This window comes from Mastomys coucha, unplaced genomic scaffold (genome assembly GCF_008632895.1).
Source record: "Mastomys coucha isolate ucsf_1 unplaced genomic scaffold, UCSF_Mcou_1 pScaffold11, whole genome shotgun sequence".
NCBI classification, from domain to species: domain Eukaryota; kingdom Metazoa; phylum Chordata; class Mammalia; order Rodentia; family Muridae; genus Mastomys; species Mastomys coucha.
Genome location: NW_022196893.1, coordinates 14,160,131 through 14,172,016, shown reverse-complemented (window position 1 = coordinate 14,172,016; position 11,886 = coordinate 14,160,131). Strand labels below are relative to the sequence as shown.

Below are 11,886 nucleotides of genomic sequence, written 5' to 3'. Positions count from 1 at the left end.
CCTGCTGTGCTGTGGCTCTGAGGCATGGTGGCTGGCCCTGTCCTTTATAGAGCTCTCATTCTGTCTCTGGTTTAGCTACAAAACCATTTACCGAGAGCTGGAGCAGAGCATCAAGGCAGCTGATGCGGTAGAGGACCTGAGGTGGTTCCGGGCTAACCATGGCCCAGGCATGGCTATGAACTGGCCACAGTTTGAGGTAAGGAGGTTGTGTGCCTACAATTCTGCTCACCTATAATTGGGAACTGAGACCTCTGCCCTTTTACTTGAGCTCTAAATGTTGTTCTCACTCCCTGCTTTGTATGTTTAATTGTTCTGACGGGTGTCTAGTGTCCCAAGCCATCTAAATTCCTACCATTGGCACTCCCTTCTTGACCTAGACAAGAAAACCAAACAAACAAAAAACAAAACAAAACAAACAAAAAAAACAACTTTGTATTTATCCCACCATACAGGGTGTCTGGAAAATGAAGTAGCCATTCAGTCTACAGGCCTTATATTGGGCCCCAAGTAGGGCTGGTATCAATGACCTGCTTTTCTTAACCATTTTCCTGCCTTGGGCTGTAAATCTTCAATTTTGTGGGCTATGCAGTATCTTTATGCTATAAATCTAAGGGCCTTGGAATCTTGAAGTTACGGCTTGATCCCCAGGGTCACCGAGTTCTCTGACTGTGGTATAGAAGGCAGTGGCCAGAAGTACCACGAGCCTTGTTCCCTGAAGGAAGGCATTCTGCCCTTTGATTCACTGGGTGTGTTATGAGCCCCACCCTGTAACTGCTGAGAAGAGTCCTCCAAGCAGACAGATGCCTCCAGCGTGGCCCTGTGGCTTTTCTGCCCAATAGTAGCCGGAGCCTGGGCTGCATCTGTCCTTACTTTGTGGGACTGGAGCAAGCAGGTATCCCTTATGTGGCTTAGTTTTTCCATGTTAAAGCATGAATAGCAACCCAGAGTTATTGCAGGGGATGAGCTATCTATGCTGGGTTATCACATAGACCTGGGCTCCCCACAAGTTCTGCAGTTCCTACACCTGTCAGTCCTCACCTCCACACATCTGGTCTCTGGAAATTGATGATTTCTCTAAATGGCAGAAGCTGCACTGAGCATCCCCTACACATACCCATCAGGAGGCTGCAGAACAGGTGGGGCCCCAGGAGACATTGGGTCCAGGGCCTTTTCTAGTGGGCGAGGCCATAGAGGAAATGGTCCTTGCCCTGGCACAGCACCGTGGGAAGAAGCGTCCGCAGGGCTATCTGAGGCATCGTTTGGCTTCAGCTTCCAGTCTTCATGTTCCTCTAGCATGGCCCATCGCACCATGTGCACGACACCCTGCTGCTTCCTTCAGAGTGCCTGCTATACCAACAGGGGAAACGTGGAAAAGACTGGCCAGGGCTCTCCTCCTGGAAGTCACAGAGTCGGTGGGCTCCTCTCTGTGGGCCCCTGGCTGGGAAGCGGCCCTCCTGTGTTCCCTTTGTAACATTGATAGCTGTTACCAGGTTGTGTCTGACTTTCTCTAATGAAGTTGTTTTCATTTTTCATGCCACAAGGATGAAGTAAGTTCCAATTTTATGATTAAGTCATGGATCACTAAGCTGCCTGCTGCATGTGGTCAGCCCACTCAGTGCCGTCTGCACTGGCCCCCAGTTCTGTGGCACTCGGTGCCGTCTGCACTGGCCCCCAGTTCTGTGGCACTCGGTGCCGTCTGCACTGGCCCCCAGTTCTGTGGCACTCGGTGCCGTCTGCACTGGCCCCCAGTTCTGTGGCACTCGGTGCCGTCTGCACTGGCCCCCAGTTCTGTGGCACTCGGTGCCGTCTGCACTGGCCCCCAGTTCTGTGGCACTCGGTGCCGTCTGCACTGGCCCCCAGTTCTGTGGCATTAGCCCTTCCTTCCAAAGTGCCTTTGCCAATCCCACCCATCCCCAAGAGCTGCCCTGTTAGAGTCCATTTCTATGTAGAGGGCCTGTGGGGAACTTGAGGATCTGACTGAGTCTTAGCCCACTTATTTCCACTAGCACAGTCATGTGCTCAGCACAGGCTGAGGTCCATAGCCCAAGACTGGTAGACGCTTCAGTTTTTCTTGGCCTCTATATTTTCTCATCTGACAAATCAAAAGCTAGGCTAAGTGTAATATCTAAGATGACTTGTAACCCTGATATTTTGTAATAGGGGACAAAGCTGTGCACCAAGGTACATTAGATTAAATTTAATTTGTGTGTGTATAAGGAAGGGTGGAGGGAGAGGAGAGAGGGAGTGTGGAGTCAGAAACAGCTTTGTAGCTGGTACTGTCCTCCCATCCTTCCATGGCGTCTGGGGCTTGAACTCAGGTCGTCTCCCGTTCAAGGCAAGTGCTTTTACCTGATTAGCCATCTTACTGATTATAATCATACTTGTTTGATAAATGGAGATGGGAGGTAAGGAGAACTCATTAAGGATAACACATGGTATTTTTTTGGAAAATCAAGACCTAGCACCTTCCAAACTATATATTTCAACAGTTGGTGATAGCTTCTTGTTGAGAAAACAGAAACCCTGGGGATATTGCTGTAATAAATCTCCAGCCCCAATAAGCCCATGTAAAGAACACACAAGTCAGTTATAACATTTACAAGCTGCAGCCTAGACTGGGCAGATGCACCATTACTGCTCTATTCCCAGCCAGGAGACCCCTTACTGTCTGTGGCTGCTCCAAGCCATCTTCCTTCCACTTCCATTTCTTCTGTCTTCCTCTGTCTCATCTCCTCTGCCTCTCTCGTTCTTCTTTTCCCCTTCTCTAAAACCTCCAGCCCCACCTTTTCCTTCCACTGCCCAATCACAGTCTCTAGCCTTTATTTGACCAATTAAAATGGGGAAAAGGTTCACATAAAATAAAAGGAGTAAGTAATCCACTCCTTGTTGGGGCAGTCCCTCTTGAGGAAGTGGAATTAACATCAAAATAAAAACAACACCAGGGCAATCCACAATGGGGCATAAGCCGTCTGATCTTCTCCAATAGTTGCCAGTGTGTCACACTGATTAAAAGTGGCACTACAAGCCAGGTAGTTGGGGGGCATGCCTTTAATCCCAGCACTTGGGAAGCAGAGGCAGGCAGATCTCTGAGTTCAAGGCCAGCCTAGTCTACTGAGTTTCAGTACAGCCAGAAACACTACAGAAACACCCTGTCTCAAAAAAAAAAAAAGAAGCCAAAACCAAAAAACTGGCATGGCATGTCAGGGAGAGCCCTTTGGAGACCTGAGCATTCCGTGCTTTCCTCCTCTGCCGTGAGACAGCCACCTAGCCTCTGAGCTGATTTTCAGGCCGAGGTTCAGTTTGCTATGTAGCAGACTTGCTCGAGTTCCTTCAGATAACTGTTAACATGGTGATTTAGAGTTCAGGGCATAAATGGAAAGGGTCCTTAGGACTCAAGGACTAGGCCTTGTGCCTCAGCCAGGCTCCCCACAGGACTGGCTCAAGACTACAAGAGCCAATGCTGGCACAGGGAGGATAGAGCCTAAAAGCCATGGTTGAGCAAGCAATGGGATTAGAAGGCTCTCCAGGACTGTAATAAAAGACAGTAAGCAGGCTGGAGAGATGGATCAGCGGTTGAGAGCACTGACTGCTCTTCCTAGAGATCCTGAGGTCAATTCCCAGCAACCACATGGTGGCTCACAACCATCTGTAATAGGATCGGATGCCCTCTTCTGGTGTGTCTGAAGACAGCTACAGTGTACTCACATACATTAAATAAATTTTTAAAAAAGTCAGGATATAAAGAAAAATAAATGTCCTTTGACCAAAACACATTATTTATAACCAACAGATAGACAGACAGTAAGCATCACCAGCTGTGATGCAGTGTTTCTGGGATGGGGGCCGAGGAGACAGGTGTGTGGGTGTGTGTCATTTGGAGTAGAATCCAGGACCTCATGTATGCTAGGCAGACACTATACTACTAAACTATATCCCCAGCCCTCAAACCTAGTTCTGTTGTCACCAGCATGTCCTATAAAGTCTGCTGTTTCACATCAGGGCCCTGTGGTTATATGGGGACCAACCATCATAACGTTTAGAAGAGGCAGCTTGAGGTTTGCTGGGAAACAGGAGAGCAGGGCCACAAGGCTAAGTATTGCAGTTGCATGGGGTGGGTAGGGGCTGGCTGAGCTGGTATTTTGGACCACTGTGGTTCCGCAGAAATGAACCTCCCATTTTCTTCCGGTGGTCCCTTGCCCAGGAGTGGTCTGCAGATCTGAATCGAACTCTCAGCCGGAGAGAGAAGAAGAAGGCTGCTGACGGCGTCACCCTAACAGGAATCAACCAGACAGGTGACCAGTCTGGACAGAACAAGCCTGGCAGGTGAGCTCCAATCACAGCTTCAGTCGAAACTGACCATCTTCTCAGAAATGAGAGCATCTGCAGGTCCTGAGATGCCATCATCTTGGGCATTTGGATGATTTCCAAATGTTCTGGGAACTCCCTGAGCTCTGGGTGGAGCCCATCTCTCTGTTCTTTCTGCTCATGCTGGAGCTCCTGAAAGATCCAGAGAAGGAGCCTTTTGCACATTGTACCTGTCCTGGTAACAGAGGTGCTGGTGGTAGCTGCTTGTGTTCATTCCCATGGGGCAGCCCTAGGTAGACACAGCAGATAGAGACATATCAGTGGGATCATCCTATTGGGACTTCTTTGTGCAGGTGCCAGGACAGTGGGGGATGGTCAACTGTCCCCTTACTTAGTGTTAGTTATTTCTGAATAAGCTTGGAGTGTAACTCAGCAGCCGATCACTTGCCTGGCAAGTCAAGGCCCTGCTTCAGGCCCAGCACTCTGAAGAGAGCACCTCCTTGTCTTTAAGACTCTGGCTTCTTTGTCTAAAAAATCTTGTGGATAGAACAAGTACCAACTGTGGTCATTAGAACATTCTGGAAAGTGTATGCTGTAGGACTTGACTAGAGCCTCTGCACTTAGATAATGGTCACCTTAGCTCAGGTTCTAGTGACATACTTATGGCCCAGGCACTAAGCCCCTACCATCCCCGGCTCCCCAGTCACACAGAGCTGGTCCTGCTCTGCTACTGTGCTTACAGTCTCTACAAAAAGCTGTGTTGAGTCCCCAACCTCAGAACCAAGAGGTCCTCCTGGTGTGCTTAAACCTAGAGATTGGAGGGAAGGAACTGGACTCCAGAGGTCCTGTGGACTAGTGACTAGAATGTTCCAGTTCAAGGCCCAGCACCAAGATCCTTTAGAGTCAGCTGGAGCAGGGAGCTTAGGAGGGCAGAGGGTCTGCTAGTGTCAAACATACTGCCTGTACACAAGCAGCCAGTCAGGGTCAGCCTGGCACATGAGGGTTCCCAGCCCCACCTGCTTGGCCCTGGGGTAGTAGCTGCTCAGCTTAAGGATGCTGCTGACCAAAGCCCTGGCCACTGATGGAGGTGGCAGTTGTTGCTGAAAGAGTCCAGTGACCCTCAACCTTCCTAATGCTGTGACCCATTAATACAGTTCCTCATGGTATGTTGACCCCAACCATGAAATTATTTTCATTGCTTCTTCATAACTATAATTCTGCTACTTTTATGAATCATAATGAAAATAATCTGTTTTCTAATAGTCTTAATCGATCCCTGTGAAAGGATCGTTTGACACACCTACAAAGGGGTTGTGACCCACAGATTGAGTGCTGCTGGCCTTGGGTGACTCTTTCTTATGTTGTTCTTGTGGTGGCTCCCTGACAGTACTGTTCTACACCCTGCAGCCCCTCATCCCTCTCCCTAGTGCCCAGTGTCACTCTAGTTAACACTGGGCTGAGAGCAAATTGGCAAAGTTACAAGAATGATTTGACTCCAGAGCACTAGAGGACCCTGCTATGAAGCAAGCTCTAGTTCTGCTTGTGGAAACCTCAGCACCAGGGAGCTGGCCAGTGCACTATTTAGTAGTTAGAAGTGTCACCACAGAGCCTGGGAGTCCCCTGCTCCATAGATAGTCTTTCTGTGGCTGCTGTTTCCTGTCCTTCTGTCCCACTGGCTAAGCCTTATGTGGAAATGAGGGGCTAGGGGACTGGAGAAACCCTGAAAGAGGAAGTGCTTGTGCACGTGTGCTGCACAGTTAACATAGAGTTGATCAAGGTGTATTGACTCGTCAACATGTAGCCACATGTCTGACTAAAATAATCTTCTGTCAGCTCCCTCTCCTATCCTCAGATGAGGAGCTGCTGTAACTGGAGATACTGTCACTGTCTTCCTCACCAGGGCCTTTAGTGGGCCCCAAGCTGTGATCCCTGAAAGCTCTCTTTCTCCCCATAGCAACCTTAGTGTCCCGAGCAACCCCGCCCAGTCCACGCAGTTACAGTCCAGCTACAACCCCTTCGAGGACGAGGACGACACGGGCAGCAGCGTCAGTGAGAAGGAGGACATTAAGGCCAAAAAGTTGGTGAACAACACATTTCCCTCTGGCTTCCACCTCGCTCTCTTGTGTCTCCTCTCTCTATCCAGGGGTCTCTTGGGGTCTCACCCCTCAGCACTTCAGCAGTGCCCGGGTCCTGCAGGACCTGGGCACATTCCAGATCTGGTGGGACAGTGTTGGGCCTCTCTACCTCTTTGGGAGGGCACAGCTAACACTCTTCGGTTGCTTTTTCTCTGTCCTATGTTAACCTTTTAAAGCCTGAGCAGCACCACTACAGGAAGATAGGCAGGCAGTATAAACCAGGGACCTGCTGAAGTGGGTAAAGCTCTACCTGCAGGCACTACTCTGGGATATTCACAGCCTCCAGCTTCTCTTGAGGGCTCAGGATGAGTGTGAATGGCATGAAGGCTCTGAGGGGCCTGGCTGTACCTGCCTGTGAAGCAGGAACTCTGGGTGGGGACCCATTCTCTGTGAGTCCTATGCTAAGATCCTCATGTCATCCTCTGTTGCAGTGTCAGCAGCTATGAGAAGACTCAGAATTACCCTGCTGACTGGTCTGACGATGAGGCTAACAACCCTTTCTCCTCCACGGATGCCAACGGGGACTCTAACCCATTTGATGAGGATACTACCTCAGGAACAGAAGTGCGAGTTCGGGCCCTCTATGACTATGAGGGGCAGGAACATGATGAGCTGAGCTTCAAGGCTGGTAGGTAACCTCCCTTTCCAGGGAATAGAGGCCAGCCCGAGGAGGGGATTTGTTTTTGGTTTTTGAAGTCAAGTTCTTGCTAGTTTCATGTGAGAGTCTTCGCTTCAGTACTTTTCCCCTACCAGATTCTGCATGTCCTAGTCCTGTCCCAGCCAGGAAGATGGGAGTGTGCTGTTCATGTTCAGGCCTGTTGAAAGCCATCTCTGTCTATCTCTGACTTGTGCTTTGTTAGCCACTGCCCTTCACTGTTGGTCGGCTGTCAGTCACCCACCAGCTGCTGTTAGTACCTCTGCCTTTGTAGGCATCTCATGTGCTGTCAGTTATATTAAGAGCTCTGTGTTGTCATGTTTACTCATCAGCCTGTCTCTTTAACACAGTAGTCAGTATCGCAGCCACCAAGCCATGGAGCTGCAACCTTTCTGGGTTACCTTGGTGTCAGCTCTTCATCTCTGCTCCACTAGGCATAAGCTTCTCTCAAGAAAAGCCGTGCTTACAGTTTAGCCTTTCACAAGAACAGTAATGACTAGTGTGTCCTTCAAAGGCTTTGGGGGCTAGTTAGGATGCCATCACCGGTCCCGAACTCTGTCTACTCTTGGCTGTCTCACGTGCCTACTAATCTTGATCATCTTCTTCAGTGCTGCAGGCTTCAGTGTGCTAGTCTTTTTAGACCTGCCCTTGTCCTCACTGTGAACCAAGGCAGTTTCCACCAGGCCCCTTACCCTTACTGCCTGCAGAGTGAGCTCCTGTGTCGTGATGACACAGCACACTCAGACTCTCTGGGCCTCATATGCTAGCATCCAGTGGTCTCCTTGTCTGCAGATGGAAGTGTCTAGGGAGCAGATGCTGTTGGCCCAGTTCTCTGACAGGCCAGTGATGGCTCAGGATGCGAAACCTCAAAGTCCCCAAGACACCTTGAGCCACCCCACAGAATGAAAACATGGGGCATGTGGCCAAGTAAAGCAGCCTGGGCCACACAGTGTAGGTGCAAGGCTGAACCTGGAGTGGTTCTAACCTGGACTGCTGCTTGCTCCAGGGCTGCTCTGAGAGCTGCCATCTTGACATCACAGTGGCCTCTGTATCAGAAGCTTTGAACACAAATTAGTAGTGAGATAGCCAGGGTCTCGCCTTACCATCAGGTGGATGCCTGTCCCTTCTGCCCTGGAGACCTTCTGTGGATCCTTCTAGAAGCATGTTTCCTATCCACATGAGATTTGTATGCACAGATGATTTGCTGTGGTCAGTGTTACCCACCCTGTTACTAAGGCCACCCTCTTTTTGTCTTGCAGGGGATGAGCTGACCAAGATAGAGGATGAAGACGAACAGGGTTGGTGCAAGGGACGTTTAGACAGCGGCCAGGTTGGCCTATACCCAGCCAACTATGTCGAGGCTATCCAGTGACAGTCCATGGGCAGGCTGGCGGAGAGACGGAAATGGGCAGTTCAAGAGCTCCGTTAGCCTTGGCCTGGACAGTGACACCTCTAGTGCCCCCAGCAGCCATGTAGGCATCCACTCCACCTGCAAAAGACGATGGCTCTGTTGTTCTTGGCTTCCTGGTGTGCTTTGAAGGCAGATGAGCTGGTGATTTCATGAGACACTGCACATCTGGGCAGATCTAGGCACAGGAAGATATGGTCCAACAGTGAGAGCCAGGCCCCTCCCCACCCTCACCAGCTTTCTCTATCATGGATCTGCACCTTCTTGCCCTTGTCTCTCCTGAGTCAATGACGGATCATACTGATTCTTGTTCCATTGATTATTTTCTCTGATGAGGCCCTATCTGCAAGTTCAATGAACAGACTTATATGCCATTTTCTGAGTAAAGAGTTTGAGGTTTTAATTTAAAGGCAATGTACAGTTACTATACTTTTTATATGCTTTTCCAGTCAGTTAAATTATGGCCTACACTGATCTGAGATGTTCTCCATGTGAGCGGTCTTCATTTCTCTGTGCTGTGTCCAGATATGGGGTTGTCGCAGCCAGGGTTCCGTGGCACGTGCCAGTTGCAGGGCTAACCTTGTGCAACGTTCCCCAACATGTCCATGTTTAGAAATTTTTTTCACTCTATCCCTGCTTCAGTTTTTGCAGATTAACAGTTTTATTAGTGATTTGGAAAGTTAACAGTAAGAAGACTAACTTTTCAAACCAGCTGCATCTGTAGAGTAAGACGCTTTCCATTAGACCATGTGTCTCGATGTATATCTGTATATATTATTTGATATTCAGAGACTCTATAGAGTTCACCCACTGTTGAATGAGAGCTGGTGGCTTCTGACAGCAGATCTGGGCAACTGCTTGAAGCCCATGGCATTGAAGCCCAGGCATGGCTGGCTAACAGCCCCACCCAGTTAAGATGTGCCTCTGGCCTCTGAGTGGCCTGCTGAGGAGACTGACTCTCATTGGCCAGGGCTCCAGGCTCCATGACAAGCACTGGAAAAGTTCCTGGGACTTCGTAGTAGTCATAGGCTTCTCGGTCTCTTTGTCACTCACTGGAGAGTTAGAGGGAGGGGTTCCACCCCACCCTATACACACCTCAGGTGTAGTGGGACTGTTGTAAGCCCCAGGGATGGGCACAAAGAGGACTTTATTTTGTTAGTTCGGACAGTGTGCAAGCAACTTGTATTTCTTCAATGTTTGGCATGAGCACTGTTTTGCTGTGGCTGTGTGTCCTGAGAACTTACCAACCGAAATCCTTGTTCCTAAGCTAAAGAATGACCAAAAGCTGTCAAGTCCTTAACGTTTAGAAACTCCTTTAAATGTATAGTATTTTAGAACAACAACAACAACAACAACAAAACTCAATAAACAGTTGATCTTATGTGTTCAGCAGTCCCTTGGCCTTGCATCCACCCTCATGCTCACACAGCTGATAGACCTGTCTCCTTGGGGGTGCACCAGCTTTGAAACTGGGCAAGATCCAGTACATAGGATCCCTTCTCAGGACCATGTCTCAGTTCCCGCACCAGACGCTGGGGACTTGAGGCACCTTGGGCATCCCTGTGGAGGGCATCCCTGGTGCCACCCTCTCTCCCCTGACCAGTAGCCACTCCTCCCCAAACGTGTGTGTGCCTACTGTGTGTTGACCCTTGTGTGCCATTGTGATGTTTTTTCAAGTAGATGATCTTTGGGTATAATGTGATCAATGCAGGTCCCAGCTGGTCCTATGCGCACAGAGAACGTCCAAAGATCCCGCCTCCTGTTGGGATCAGCTAAGGAGATAAAGCCAACGCGCTAGCCCTGACCAGTCCAGGTGAACGGACTGCTGCTGCTGCTCTCTTCAAACACTAGTAAAGCTGCTCTCTGGCCTTCCTACAGTGTTACTTTGCTCAGCAGAGCAGAGCCTGAGTCTTTGTCTTTTAGTCTCTTTGTGTCGTAGGTGTCCTCTGCCCTGCTGGTTTCTGAGCACTACTTGAGCCCACCATCAGGCCACCCGTTGCTCTGGGTGGGCACCAGCTTCTGCCTCTATTTGCTCCAGGCAGCAAACAGAAGACAAAGTGGGAGAAGGCAGAGGCAGATCTCCCCACAGCTGGCAAGCTGAGAAGTGGGGATGTATCTTGAATACCACAATAATACCACCGGTCCAGGTGCTCTAACACTCCTCTGGCCTGCCGCACAGTTAATAGAAAAATAGATAGGTTTTACAAGCTCCAGGTTAATGATTTGCCCGAGGCTCTGTGAGCAGACCATAGTCTAAGGCCAGCTCTTGGATCTGGAACAGCCAACCTCTCCTTGCTGTCCTGGGGGCTAGAAGTGGGATGTAATGACCACTCCTGCAAGGTCCTTTCTTAACACCCTTATTCAAATAAGGAAGCTTGAGGGTCCTGTACAGCCCTCCTATTATCTCCTACCCTTCCCTGAGGGTTAAACGTAGGAAGCGCACTGTGCACGGTGGCCAGTTTCCCCAGGAGGATGGAAGTCCATGTGGTTATCATCACCAAGGCTGGGCCAGGACCTTCTGCAGCCATTGGCTGCTTTTTCTGTTCCACCCAGGTTGGGATCCCAGGTCCTCTTGGCCTCCCATCACTCCTGCACTGGATCAAAGCTATTACCACTAGGGCCCTTGGGTTGACACTAGTGACCAAGCCAGCTCAGTCAGTCGGCAGGGTCTAAAGGAGGGAGTGAGAAAGAAACAAAAGACAATTAGACAACATTATAGTATAGGCCTCCAGCAAGTGCTAAGACTGAAACAAGTTTAATTTTTATTAAAACAAGTTTAATTTTTATCTGCTTTTATTATTCTAGGTACATCAAAGAATGTGGTCAGACCTAAGGCATAAACAGAGTAGTCAAGGAACAAAGTTCCCATGATTACTGTATTCAGGATCTTAAGGCAATCAAGATCCAGAGAACAAGTTCCTCAGCTGTATTTATCTTGAGCCTACTTCCTTGTGCTAGCCTGATGTCTAGTTCTATCTAAGCCTACTCCTTTGTTCTAGCCCCAGTGTAAATATTCTTGCCAAATTCCTGGAAGTGGCCCAAGAGCTCTCCACACTCTAAGTAGAATGTAGTGAGCCCCAGACTATACCTGGACAGGAGATCCAAGCCTGTTTCCCTGCACTGTAATGTAAGCATGGTTCAGTGACCAGGCTGGGGTCTGGCTCTGCTACAGCCCAAGCTCAGACACTGGCCAGAGGTCTCTGCAGATGGACGACATTGCTATCTAAGCCAACCTGCCTCTGCTCGGCTTGACTTAGCCTTCTCTGAGGAGCCTGAGGGTCTGGGCCATGCAAATGCCTCAGGTTGTTAAGGCAAGCCTGAAGGGGGACTGCTTATACCTCATCTAGTTGGGAGTAAGGAAGGTTTATAAAGGATCTCGTGGA

General features: G+C 49.5%; 1 protein-coding gene across 7 annotated transcripts in view; it reads left to right on the top strand.

Annotated features, from left to right (window-relative positions):
• The window catches only part of Pacsin2 (protein kinase C and casein kinase substrate in neurons 2), a 91,283-nt gene extending 80,905 nt beyond the window's left edge, over positions 1 to 10,378 (top strand). For 4 of the 7 annotated variants that reach the window (XM_031351045.1, XM_031351017.1, XM_031351036.1 and 1 more), the window contains 5 exons: positions 76 to 196; positions 4,202 to 4,323; positions 6,260 to 6,382; positions 6,872 to 7,068; positions 8,355 to 8,498. In XM_031351045.1, the coding sequence (XP_031206905.1) occupies positions 76 to 196; positions 4,202 to 4,323; positions 6,260 to 6,382; positions 6,872 to 7,068; positions 8,355 to 8,467 (676 nt within the window). In that variant the 3' untranslated portion in view covers positions 8,468 to 8,498. Of the gene's footprint in view, positions 1 to 75; positions 197 to 4,201; positions 4,324 to 6,259; positions 6,383 to 6,871; positions 7,069 to 8,354 lie in introns of all 7 variants that reach the window. The other 3 variants (XM_031351001.1, XM_031351007.1, XM_031351052.1) reach the window with 3 other exon arrangements.
• Positions 10,379 to 11,886: the final 1,508 nt, after the last annotated feature.